Here is a 12,815-nt window from a genome sequence, read left to right as displayed (position 1 = left end):
AAAATCAAGCTTATAGCCGAGTCCGTGCTTACAGCACAGGAAACACAGTAACCAGGTTTCCGTCGGCTATAGCATAGACAACGGCATAGAGTAGGTCAAGCGAGAAACAGGCATAAAAAACATGTTCAAAACCATCCTTATATAGATCACAAATAATGATAAGATGTACAATCAATTTAGAATTACATTTTGCAATAATTTTTTTGGTTGTTTCGATTATTAAAAATAAGTATTAAATATTGATTTCATTCTGGTTTTGAAGTCACGCAAGACGTGGCAACGCCGCACTACCGTCGTTTGTTTACGTCGCTGTGTGGTCGTCCAGAGATTATTGGGTCCTCAGCTTCAAAGGTTGCAGTTTAGCTGCTCGACCACGCTCGAATTTACTCGAACGCCTTGTTCACTATGCTCGAACGGTGGCTATCACTGATCTCTATAGTGTTATATAGAGATCAGTGGTGGTTATCCTGCTCAAATTTGTGCGCAATTCCCGCATACTTTGTCGAGTGGTCAGTGACCGATTCCTGCCGGTTCCGGATAAAAAAAATCCCTCAAATTGCCTTACGACACATGCACACGCGATTCTTTGTACGACTGCGTAAAGCGTGGTGTCACGAAGGTATCCAGTCGGCATAAAGTCACGTAATGTGCATTCAATTTCTTATTCGATAATTTTTTTATTTTTTTTTTGCACAACTTACTAACCCCAAATTTTCACGCATGATGGAAGTATTTTTAACGTGTTGGTCTGAACATAAGCCTAAACTGAAGGCCAAAAGTGTTCAACTGGCATTTGCAAATCTATTTTTCATTTGAGAGACCATTTACACCTTGAAATTTTTCATACGTAGTGTATTTATTATGACTGAAGTCGTCTGACATATTACAATGAAGATAATTTCTAATCGTGACCCTCGTGATATACGTTCCGTACCGTCACTTAGGTTTCTAGATCTACTACATGTACGACAATAAATGTCATAAAAGTAAATGAAGCAAAATCTATTGTGTTATTAGATTTAGATCTATAGTTTTTAATTTATTATTGTGCTCCGCCAGACCCAGGCATAGAGCATTCATACCTAGGAGGCAACCGTTTCTGGTTAGTAACGGCAGCTTATTCTACAAACTGAATCGAGTGTCGATTTTATAAATGTTCTGATCAAACGGATCATTCTATATTTGAAACGAATGTATTTTTATGTTCTGTGTTTTCTGCAATAAACTTGACCAACGATTATTTAATCGGTTAAAATTTCAGTTGCACAAAATTGACCCAATCTTTCGTTTGTGACAGTTTCCAGTTGAGGCTAGGACGGTTAGAGAAACTTGTGGTTATAACCAAAGCAAAGAATTGTTAAAACAGCGCTTTAAAATTAAAAATACGAAGCCTTAACTTGTAGTGTGGTAACGGAAATTTTTGAGAAACTTGTACATTCATATAGGTAGAATGGAAGGGAACGAAAATAATACCTTAGACGTTTTATATCGCAGTAATAATTTCTTAGTAGTAAATAAGCCATATGATTTGGTTATAAACAGCAATAACCGGAATTATAAAGTAATTCATTTAATTATTAAATATAATGGATAACATTCAGATAATAAATATAACGTGGTTACGGTCTATTCACAGATTTGTACAATTTTTAGTCCACCTTACAAACGGAAATACAAATGATGTTCCCTGAACTGGTCAATCCAGAGCTACGGCACGAATTTCATTTCGTTCATCGACTTGATTATGCTACAAGCGGAGTTATTTGCTTGGCTCTCAATAAGCAGGCTGCCAAAGCAGCCACCACTGCCTTTGAAAGTAGAAAAGCAAAGAAATACTATTTAGCTCTAGTCCATGGACATATAAACAAAAGTCATGTTATCATTTCGGAAACAATTGGTTAGCTTCCTCAATAATTAAGTACCTGCAAACTGTTTGAAACTGCTGTTAAACAAAATAAAAAAAAAAAAAATGCAAACACGTAGAATCCTACGCATTACAAACGTGCTTACTTTTGAACTTACAAACTATCTCCATGAAATTTTATTTAAAAAACGACTAGCTATATTAATTTGACCTAAAATCAGCACCAATTTCTTTTTTAAATAGTAAGCAGCAATTAAAAAGTATAGGATAAAGATTGCATCTTTTTCTGCAAGCATATCAAACTTACTATAAATTTAAAATATATGTAATCTATTTAACTAATGAACTATAGGTAAAAAATGCACCAAATAATTAAGTTATACATCTACAGGAGAAGATATTCGCGAAAAGAATGGAAATCATAGAATGTGTACAGGAGGTAGTGCCTTCTGTGAAAGACCTAGGGATTCGCGCACAGTGTTACTAGTACTTGAGACAGGGACTAGGAACGGCAAACCAGCAACTAAAGTATTGCTCTGCCCTAAGACTGGTCGCCGCCATCAGTTGCGAGTTCATTGTTCGCATATTGGTCACACGATTATAGGGGATTATACATACAGTGAAAGACAAGACACAGAACCGCATAGAACATTTCTCCATTCGTTTAGGTGACGTATTTACATTTTATTTTTACAAAAGTAATGAAATGTCCTTGCATTCCAAAAAAATAAAAAAATAATATTACATTTTTTTTGTACTTATGAATGCCTATTTTTAACTATCCCAGACTCATACTACAAAACGAGGTTGAAAATCTGGATGTCAGTACAGCAGATCCATTCTCAAGTTCAGAGGCAATGAATAGGTGGATTCCAATAAATTCATTACAAGTTTTAGATAGTAGCGTTTTTGCAACTATTGACGAGCTCACATCAGACATGTCCTGACGTATGAAACTCAACGTTGGACTTCAAACAGCATATCAATACAATTTATGTTTGTTACATAGAAATGTACGAATTTTATTATTTCAATCCAGAACTTCTGTAATTGAGCAGCATATTGACGAACAAGTAATGAACTGAATACTTTTCGTGTTTGTTGAAGGTGAAATAGAATAAATAATATAATAAAACTACAAATAATATAGATTATTTATTTTTACACACACCTGATACTCCTGAACCTGTGATTCTGTATTCAATATGGGTGCGAGGAAGGTAAGATGACTGCATAGTATAGAGGTAACGGCAGTCACCTGTTCTACATAGATAAAAATTGTTTGTTATCATATTAGCCCATGTTATACCTAGTGTTGGCTGTTCTGTAGGATGAATTGCTTCATAATTGTTGAATGAAATTGCTGCAGATACCTGTATATGAAAACAATAAGTTATCGAACACATAGCGGCACTCAAGTTTTTGTTTTTAATTCTGACAAAGAGATTATTTGTTATAAGTAAAAAGTATTGAAAGCCCTAGAATATTGCATTTTTTTTTATTTAGCACAAAAATAAAAACTTGTAAACAAATTTTTCCACTTGTTTGTAAGCTAATTTATATTTCCGAGTTAGTAAAATCATTGAAAACTGACCTGATTAATACAAATAACCGTAAGCTTATATTGACTGGCTAAATTGTGTAATTGATTGGCAATATTCCATAGACTCTTTGCTCTATCTCCGAATGTGTTGAGTGAATATCCCGCTCTGTAAGGTGCAGCAATAGAGTCCAGTATCAGCAGACCGATTTTTCTGGTAGCCATCAAATGTGGGATTTTTTGAACAATACAGTTCTCAAGTTCTTGCTGAAAAATTTCAGTGACAGTTTAAGTAGTATATCTAAACTTAATTAGTCTTCATAAGTACGCAATTTTCTATTCAGGTTTACAATTGTGTTTTCGCCATGTATCGTTGTAACAAAAATTATATCAGCAGTGACATTGAACTTTTTTGTGAGGTTTGATTCACGAAGTAATTCCTGAAGACGCCTCGAAGGGAAAGCTCCCTCTGTAGAAATATAGACTGCCCCTGAAACAATACAAATTTATTAACATAATATTTAATTTTATATTAGATCTCAAATACATCTATGTCATTATCAGCACACTAAAATTTGGTAGACGTTACTATTGAGATACAAATCAGGCAATGTACACAGAAAGGATTCCTTTTGGCCAAGCTTATACATATATTGAAGGATTTGTTCCAATGTCGCAGTGAACATTATTATTAATATTATTATATTTTAATTGGTAATTCAAGGTTATGAATAGACCACCATGAACACACGGGATAACAGGACGGCTGTTTCGAACAAATAAGTCTTCACATGGAATCTAATTGTTGAAAATATCACTTGGGTACAAATTAATTGGATTACCAGCTTCATAACCACCGTGCACAATTGGAAGCTGAACGGTCAAACAGAGTTGTAGGGCTATTTGAGTTTTCCCAGTACCAGCTGCTCCATAAATTTGTGTAATGCCTCTGTTGACAAAACCGCCCCTTAGTACTGAATCCAAGTGTGGGCATCCCAAAGAAAGAAATTTTTCCTCGCTTGCTAAGCATTTTACTGTTTTACCTAAAAAATACAATACCTATGATTTTGAAAAATTACAAGCAGCACTTATCAGACATAATGCAAAATATAATAAATAAATGAAGTGAAAATGAAGACTAAGATTTTGTTATTGTACATTTAATTGCAACCGAATGTAGTTCAAAAACTGTATTGTGATTTAAGACACACATAGTACCAAAAAGCAGCTGATCATTCGCCGTTCGCGAAGGAGGAGAATTTCTACTTCGTTTTGAGACAGTTAACGAATCACATTCTTCCTCAGTTGCTAATTCTAAAACTTCGTATTCCATAACATAATTTTCTTTTTCCGCTGGCTATTCATTCCGTAAATTCAAAATGTTTCTCTTTGATTATTGCACAAACATTGTTGTCATGACACGTGAAAATGTTTCGCGTTGCCAACCGGACAAATGTAAAACCTATAGTCTAGAAATATGACTCAATTTTGAACGTAGCCACAGTGCAAGCGTGAGGCAAACCAAGGTAAACTTCAAGGGATAGTTAAGTATAGTGAGTACGTGAGTACAGTGGGTACCTACCTGCGCTAAAATCCAATAAATTTATAAATAATTTATAACGATCCGACAAGGCATATTTATCCAGTAAATGATGTATAATTTACACAACGCGATACATTTATAAATAGACACTACTAAAGTTAATTTAATTACTAGTTTTGAATTCTCAAGGTGTGAAGTGACAGGTGCATTTACGCCCCTTTTGATTTTTATAATGACGTCATAACATTGTTTAACCGAATTCTTAACCACAATCGGATGCGTATGACAGAGATATCGACACCACTACCCTTTCGAATAAAACGAACGTACGATTTAAAGGTAACTTTTCATATTATCCTAAACACTTTACATTTGACGAAGTTATTTCTCATGTGTAGAACATATCTGTAGTTGCAATGTTACAAGAAATTTCGTTGCCTTTTTTGTACGGACGTATTCTGCATTATTGCGATACAAACGCAAATCTTTCCAATATCAAGCCATGCACCTCTGAGACTAGGGAGTAATTCAATTTAACCAGCCATGCGGATTGAGCTTAAGAATGTGTTTTTTTATTGCATACTTTTCTACTCCATATCTGTTTAAATACTACAAATCTTGCTGTAATCATTAATTGAGGATTATAATGTGTCATTAATGTGTATAAACCATAGCGAGTGCTTAATGTTCCTGTGGAGGCTGCAGATGCGACGTGATCACTGACATGCATGCACCAGTTCTAATAGTAATTTTAATAATCTGAGCTATCAACTCTCTAAAATTGCGAATCACGTATATTTTAACCAGCTCTAAGTTCACGCGAATGGATACTTAAAAGGTGCTGTTTATATTTTTAGACTTCATCTAAGAAAAAAGATGAAAAAAAGTGAGAAATAATAAATGCTCATCCCTGAATCTATATATTTAATCTAACAATTTCTGTATTCAATAATAGGAACGCACTTGTATCTAGCTCGTAGAAATTATATATATCGTTCGTATTCTGTAAACAAGTAAATCTATGGCTCTTAAAACGAAATTTATGTCAAATACTCTAATTTCGATCACTCCTAAGACTAAAAAAGATACAGAAAAGTACTGAGCTGATTATTTAATGTGATAACGTAGCTTGTAACATTATATTTATGCTGAACTTCAATTAAATATATCTTATTATTTTAAGGTAAAATGTCACAGACGGCCTTACCACCAGGTGGAATGGAACGCAGCATTCACGAAATGCTCAAGGATGCTCCATCCCTCAACGAGAGTGAAAATGCTGTACACACGGGAACACCACCACCTCATGTCCCAAACAATCATACCAGTGGCCCACCGCGACCCGCCACCATTAATTTACCCGTAGGCAGTCCAACGTCACAAAACTGTAAGACAATAAATTCCTCTGCAAGGACGAATTTCTATAAACCAAATTTTATAGTTGCTTAGTACGGTCTATACAATAAAAATGATGAACTGTTACCACTTGTCAGCAGTGACGGTAACTACTCCTAGTTCACCGCTTCAGAATGGTGATGCTCATACACTACGCCCTGCTCAAAGCAAGATTGAAAGTATTAGAAACTGGAGTATCTCCACTTATAAGTGCACCAAGCAATTGATGTACGAGAAACTTGGTAAAACATCGCGCACAGTCGATTCTGGTAAATCATATTTGAATTTTTTTGCAATATATTTCATGTCTATTGTCCAATGTTAAACTATAACAATATTTTCAACATACAGAGTAAACGGGATACATTTAAAAAAGTTATACAAATTCATAAACGTTTTATACTGAAGTGATTCTATTTTCGTATTCTACAGAGCTCGAAGCCCAGATTGAAGTCTTGAGGGACACGCAGAAAAAGTACTGTAACGTATTACGATTATCAAGAGCCTTGGCATCTCACTTTCATCATGTTGTACAGACCCAGCATGCGCTAGGTGAAGCATTTTCAGAGTTAGCACAGAAATCGCCTGAACTGCAAGAAGAGTTTCTTTACAATTCAGAAACGCAAAGAAACCTTACTAAAAATGGAGAAACACTTCTAGGGGCCTTAAATTTTTTTGTCTCGTCCGTTAACACTCTCTGTAACAAAACAATTGAGGACACACTGCTAACTGTTCGTCAGTATGAAACAGCAAGGTAATTATTATTATATCAACTTATCTCGTGTCAGCGACTGAGAATCTGAGTAACAGAAAAATGTCATTGATATGTAAAATTAACAGGATAGAATACGACGCATATAGAACGGATCTGGAAGCACTGGCACAAGCAGCAAAGACAGATGCAAGCAGTGCAGCTAAGATGGAAGAAGCACAAGCAAATTATGAACAGCATAAACAGAACTTTGAAAAGCTTCGAGCTGACGTCTCTATCAAACTAAAGTTTTTAGATGAAAACAGGGTATGGCTATCTTCATTATTGAAGATGTGATAAAGCGTCATATTTTAATTTGCTAGCATTTAGCATACTGGCTAAACCGAAAATATTTGCCCAGTTTCTACTTTTAATTCATTTTCAGATCAAAGTAATGCACAAGCAGTTGCTGCTGTTTCACAATGCCGTGTCGGCTTATTTTTCTGGGAACCAAACAGCATTGGAGGCCACATTAAAGCAGTTTAACATCAAAGTTAAATCTCCTAATTCTTCGCTACCGTCCTGGCTAGAGCAGTAGATGTACAGTATGTATAATTATTGTTATGAAAGCTATCAAGGTATTGAATATTTTATCAATAAGAAATAATAATCATTACGCATGATATAACATATTTTACAACATAATTGTCGAAATAACTTTCAAAGCTCGTCAATATTATTGCCAAATAATTAGATATTTTATGCGTTATGTGATACACGTATTCATCATCATTAATGCACGTAACTTCTATGCATGAAATTCTTTGGGAAGTATATTCTTTAAGAAATTTAACATGTAGAAAATTTAGTAACAGATAATGTATGCGTATATACTATGAAAGTAACATTACAAGTTTCTGTTAATTCAATACGAATCCAAGGCAAGGAATTGTATGTTACTAAATTTTTATCCTTAATAAAATACAAATGTTTCCCCAGCATGACGTTCTTTGTAGTGGTGGTATTACAGTCCATGTACGGTTGTATACTTTGAACATTTATGTAGCCAACATCACATTATTATTTATGACATTGAATAATAAAAATCACGTTGTACTTTATTCCAACTACTGATTGTAAATGATATCAACCTGCTTTCGAACAGTTTATATCTAAATTTCTATTAATATAGTGATGTCACAATTTTATAAATGGAAACTGAGAACTGATATAATATTTATGCACACCCCAAGTTATAATCACATGTTTCATATAATTTCCAGGGTTGGAAACGTCCGATTGTTATGCCTATGATGAGATATCTACATCAGCATTCCTCGTGCCAGACAATGAGATATATTCTCGTTTGCCAGACCCTTTCAGTTGAAGGAAAAGCTGTGCCATATACCATGCAGTAAGGTCCAATGATACATATAGGTTAAAAAATATAAAACTTAAAATAATATCTGGAACACAAGTGAATTCTATTTTAATTTGACGTGAAATTATTCATGTCACAATTATCAATAATCTTGAATTCACCGTTCCAAGCCATAACATGCTATGCTCATATCTTGAACTAGTATTTCAGGTTGGTAACTGAACCTGTAACTTTTGAAGTGGTGAAATACGATGAGGATACTTTGCTAGGTATGCAAGGATTTACAACAGAAAATAGTGTACAATTTCCAACTTTAAAATTAAATTTTTTCAAGTGACTAGAACTATCAGCAAGACACATTGTAAAAAGGATTAAATATTTAAACCTGAATAATCGACAATTCTAAAATCTGATGTCTTAAAAATCATGACATTCAATATACCTTGGGTACGATATATTTTAATAAATGACAATAGTAATGCTTAATGACGTGATAATAATGATCTATATCTCTGTAATCTTTTTTATTTTGTGTCTGTTGCAACTTGGTGTATTTGTTCTTGCTCTACATTTCTATTGTGATAAAAAAATAGCGCATGAAACATTGATTATATTATTTTGGATGCATTAGTAATGATATTATATTACTGAATTTTTTTTAGATCTTGCCTGGCCATTTTCTTCTAATCTGTTGCGATCATGAGTGATAAAATAATCAGACCATTTACTTATAGTCCGGTCAATTTAGACATAAAAATAGTGATCGAACCACAATAATTCCGACAGAGCTGAACTTTGGTAGAGACCTTGGGTTTACCATTATAAAGAAAAACAAAAAAGTCCCCATCGATACCATGTGAGCTAAAAAAGTTATTCAAGGTCAAAGGTCAAAATTTTTGGTTTTTTCGATTTTTCTCGTTAACGGTTAATTTTATCAAAAAAATAGCTTAAACCAAAATTGTAGATCATAAAATTATCCACAAAAATGGTCTCTATACTTTTTTTCCTAAGAATCATCATTTCTGAGATATCGCGATTCTGAAAGTCGAACGAGTTACATTCTATATAATATGCACGCATATTATATATGTCACGGATATACACAGTATATGTATAGTATATACAGTGTATATACATAGTGTATATATAGTATATATTATAATTTATATATATATATAGTATATATACTGATATACTTAGTATATATACAGTATATATTAGACTGCCTCAAAAAACAAAAACTATTTTTTTTTTCGATCTCCAGCTTCATGAAATCATAGTTTATAACATAATATTGAACCTCGTGAAAGGAAATCGCCGTGCGATTTTTTTAAGAGGTGCGACATCGAGATTTTGTGATTCCCATTTGATTAATACGTAAGAAATCCAATTCTGACGGTTGGAGAGAGATAATAATTTTTCTATGCAACAAACGGAACGCTATATAGTAGCGCTCGACAGTTTATATGTTTTCTTCGAATTGCCGTGTCGGAGAAATTTTTTGATCGCACGATCTTCGAGTGATTCAACATTGCGTAAAACGTGGTTTTTCGCCTTTTCGAAAAATGGGTACCTAGGATAAACTCCCAGCTTCCTCAACTGGATCACATTACAATGTTGAATAATATCCGTCAAATACATTCGAAGAAAACATATAAACTGTCAAGCACTACTATATAGAGTTCTGTTCGTTGCATAGAAAAATTATTATCTCCCTCCAACCGTCAGAATTGAATTTCTTACGTATTAATCAAATGGGAATTACAAAATCTCGATGTCGCACCTCTTAAAAAAATCGCACGGCGATTTCCTTTCACGAGGTTCAATATTATGTTATAAACTATGATTTCATGAAGCCGGAGATCGAAAAAAAAAATTGTTTTTTCTTTCTTAGGCAGTCTAATATATACTGTATATATTCTAACTATATCAGTGTATATACTATACATATATATTATAATATATACTATATATACACTATGTATATACACTGTATATACTATACATATACTATGTATATCCGTGACATATATAATATGCGTGCATATTATATAGAATGTAACTCGTTCGACTTTCAGAATCGCGATATCTCAGAAATGATGATTCTTAGTAAAAAAAAGTATAGAGACCATTTTTGTGGATAATTTTATGATCTACAATTTTGCTTTAAGCTATTTTTTTGATAAAATTAACCGTTAACGAGAAAAATCGAAAAAACCAAAAATTTTGACCTTTGACCTTGAATAACTTTTTTAGCACACATGGTATCGATGGGGAATTTTTTATCTTTCTTTATAATGGTAAACCCAAGGTCTCTACCAAAGTTCAGCTCTGTCGGAATTATTGTGATTCGAAATGTCTAAATTGACCGGACTATTAAATGAAGACCCGAGAGCTTCATATGTATTCCACACGGTATTCACCTTTAATTAGTTAAGTAGTTGAATGTGGTACATTTTATTTACGAAAAGAAAAATTGAGAAACTTACGTCGATAAGATTAGATAGAATCGTTGGTAGATTCGAAAGTACATGTTAAAATAGGGCCTAGTCATTAAATATTAGGATATTTACTGAAAAATAGAAAATAAAATTCGGATGAGACAATGACATACTTATACAAGAGTAATATAGATGGGAAAAATGAATTTGAGTACAGAAGTTTTGCAACGTTGATTATCCTGCTTTAATTTTTCACCCAGCTTTACTATTTAATGAATAAAAATATAGTACAGCACTCATATGGCAATGGTTGACACGATAAAATTGCGGATATCAACTTTGTAGACAAGAATGCAAATACGTCTGTATTTGTACATAATCAGAACTGAAATTTCGTTTAGAAAAAAATCGTTTATATTTACTTATAATCAGAAAAAGAGAACAAAATCTATTAAAAAGGTACACAATATTGTTCACTGGAGTACGAAACTTGTGATTAGGCCTGTTATATATACATAAGTGTATTTGAATAACTTGTCACTTGACAATATAAGTAGACAATACAAATACAAAATATACTCATATATTTTGGGTAAAAATGCTAATATTGCTGATGAGTATGTGTTGTCAAAAATTAGTCTGCTAACTCCTGTGATTTTTTATATTTTTAATGATTGTTAATTTTTATTTATATACTTTCCATTACCAGTAGGAGTGCTGTATAGGATATTTATATAAAAAATCAAACGCTTATTAAGTTTAATTTTAACACTGCATTACAGGTATGTGAATGCAAATGGGCGAGCTTATAAAAAATATTTTGAGTAATTTCGAGTACTTATAGATTTGCAGGCAAATAATAATTATTTATTATTTTCATAGGCATGTGAAGTTAATTTATTCATTCACATTTTGGCAGGTAAAGAAGTGATTCCAATATAGTGAAACCAATTTGTATATCAATGCCATACACATTAAATTCATTCCTTTAACATGGCAACGCAATTATTCATGAAATACGAGAAATAAATGCTTGAGTGATGGAAATTACAAGTACGTCAAAAGAATAATGTTTCTAAATTATTGAAGCACTCGATATACCTGGTTTTTTAATCGGTCCCCTTTTGTTACATGCAATAGATTCCTATCAGTAATTTACGCGATTTCAATTGAATTTGCTTTGCTAAGAAAAAATGTAAAGTTGCATTCCTAATTACGATTACTTGATGTACAGACTGAAATGTCGCTGATCTCATACACATCACAGGTACATTATGTAGACCATTGCACATATAGTAATTTGTGTAACCACGTCTGCTGTCACATGGGTTTTAAAACTGTTAGTGTTCCGCACCAGTATTTGTGACAGCTTTAGATGTGAATCTGTGACAATGTCGAAAAAAAAAAAAAAAAAGGGGAAAGTAGTAGTTTCAGAAAGCAGTATGTTATTACGTCAGATCTTAGAGATATTTTGACGTTTGAATTGAACAATCAAAATGATATTTACTACAAGCTTGTGTGAGCATTTTAAAATTTTAAAACACTATTACTTTCGAATGCAACAATATCATTTTGCTTGGTTCATGCTATTATTTTTAGCAAATTGACGACAGAGAACCGTTAAACTTTAAAACAGTGTATTGAGGCAATATATTGTAGTCGTGTTCTGATATTATAACAAAACTGTAATAATATTATTCGTATATATACATATACATACATACCGTATTCTGTATATACACACATTTTCAATAATAAATCAATGCTTATGTAATATGTACGGCCCTGTATTATTATTTAAACTAATTGGCTTATTATTTATTAACAGTAGGATGGTCAGACTGAAAAATTTCAACTAATTACTTACCTAGAATCACTTGAAAAGTAATGTTATAATATTCAATGTTCCTTGCAAATATGTATTAATTAAGACGAAACTGGTCTTTGCTTTGTTTACATT

The 12,815-nt window shown here is 32.9% G+C and overlaps 3 protein-coding genes across 14 annotated transcripts; 2 read left to right on the top strand and 1 right to left on the bottom strand.

Annotated features, from left to right (window-relative positions):
• Positions 1-108: 108 nt before the first annotated feature.
• Positions 109-2,811, top strand: LOC124216361 (RNA pseudouridylate synthase domain-containing protein 1). 6 transcript variants are annotated; one of them, XM_046620793.2, is made up of 4 exons: positions 109-642; positions 1,654-1,897; positions 2,256-2,532; positions 2,652-2,811. In XM_046620793.2, exons 2-4 carry the CDS (start codon positions 1,678-1,680, stop codon positions 2,809-2,811), a joined length of 657 nt encoding a protein of 218 aa, XP_046476749.1. In that variant the 5' UTR covers positions 109-642; positions 1,654-1,677. The 6 variants fall into 6 exon arrangements, with proteins under 6 accessions (XP_046476749.1, XP_068991802.1, XP_046476751.1 ...); XM_069135701.1 differs by having other exon boundaries at positions 1,637-1,897; XM_046620795.1 differs by lacking the exon at positions 109-642 and adding an exon at positions 652-986 and having other exon boundaries at positions 1,637-1,897.
• Positions 2,812-3,000: 189 nt separating this feature from the next.
• On the bottom strand, positions 3,001-4,859 carry LOC124216360 (DNA repair protein XRCC3). 3 transcript variants are annotated; one of them, XM_046620789.2, is made up of 5 exons: positions 4,563-4,859; positions 4,247-4,447; positions 3,755-3,894; positions 3,459-3,671; positions 3,001-3,237 (listed from the first exon to the last, which is right to left on the bottom strand). In XM_046620789.2, exons 1-5 carry the CDS (start codon positions 4,735-4,737, stop codon positions 3,016-3,018), a joined length of 951 nt encoding a protein of 316 aa, XP_046476745.1. In that variant the 5' UTR covers positions 4,738-4,859; the 3' UTR covers positions 3,001-3,015. The 3 variants fall into 3 exon arrangements, with proteins under 3 accessions (XP_046476745.1, XP_046476746.1, XP_046476747.1); XM_046620790.2 differs by having other exon boundaries at positions 4,623-4,855; XM_046620791.2 differs by having other exon boundaries at positions 4,616-4,849.
• A 76-nt stretch (positions 4,860-4,935) lies between these two features.
• Arfip (ADP ribosylation factor interacting protein arfaptin) lies at positions 4,936-12,343 on the top strand. 5 transcript variants are annotated; one of them, XM_046620785.2, is made up of 8 exons: positions 4,941-5,286; positions 5,805-5,833; positions 6,131-6,334; positions 6,444-6,611; positions 6,775-7,096; positions 7,183-7,360; positions 7,479-7,638; positions 8,317-12,343. In XM_046620785.2, exons 2-7 carry the CDS (start codon positions 5,824-5,826, stop codon positions 7,629-7,631), a joined length of 1,035 nt encoding a protein of 344 aa, XP_046476741.1. In that variant the 5' UTR covers positions 4,941-5,286; positions 5,805-5,823; the 3' UTR covers positions 7,632-7,638; positions 8,317-12,343. The 5 variants fall into 5 exon arrangements, with proteins under 5 accessions (XP_046476744.1, XP_046476741.1, XP_068991799.1 ...); XM_069135698.1 differs by having other exon boundaries at positions 6,441-6,611; XM_046620788.2 differs by lacking the exon at positions 5,805-5,833 and having other exon boundaries at positions 4,936-4,965; positions 6,441-6,611.
• Positions 12,344-12,815: the final 472 nt, after the last annotated feature.

Source organism: Neodiprion pinetum, chromosome 4, assembly GCF_021155775.2.
Source record: "Neodiprion pinetum isolate iyNeoPine1 chromosome 4, iyNeoPine1.2, whole genome shotgun sequence".
In the NCBI taxonomy this organism is placed as follows: Eukaryota; Metazoa; Arthropoda; class Insecta; order Hymenoptera; family Diprionidae; genus Neodiprion; species Neodiprion pinetum.
This window is presented reverse-complemented; position numbering and strand designations above follow the sequence as displayed.

Coding starts and splice junctions, on each gene's coding strand:
- LOC124216361 (XM_046620792.2), top strand. CDS start 1,451: ATGGAAGGGAACGAAAATAATACCTTAGACGTTTTATATCGCAGTAAT. Junction 1,562..1,653: donor GCAATAACCGGAATTATAAA/GTAATTCATTTA, acceptor TACAATTTTTAG/TCCACCTTACAAACGGAAAT. Junction 1,898..2,255: donor TATCATTTCGGAAACAATTG/GTTAGCTTCCTC, acceptor ATACATCTACAG/GAGAAGATATTCGCGAAAAG.
- Arfip (XM_069135698.1), top strand. Junction 6,335..6,440: donor CAGTCCAACGTCACAAAACT/GTAAGACAATAA, acceptor ACCACTTGTCAG/CAGTGACGGTAACTACTCCT. Junction 6,612..6,774: donor ATCGCGCACAGTCGATTCTG/GTAAATCATATT, acceptor CGTATTCTACAG/AGCTCGAAGCCCAGATTGAA.
- LOC124216360 (XM_046620789.2), bottom strand. CDS start 4,737: ATGGAATACGAAGTTTTAGAATTAGCAACTGAGGAAGAATGTGATTCG. Junction 4,448..4,562: donor ACATTCGGTTGCAATTAAAT/GTACAATAACAA, acceptor TGTATTTTTTAG/GTAAAACAGTAAAATGCTTA. Junction 3,672..3,754: donor TACATGGCGAAAACACAATT/GTAAACCTGAAT, acceptor GAAATTTTTCAG/CAAGAACTTGAGAACTGTAT.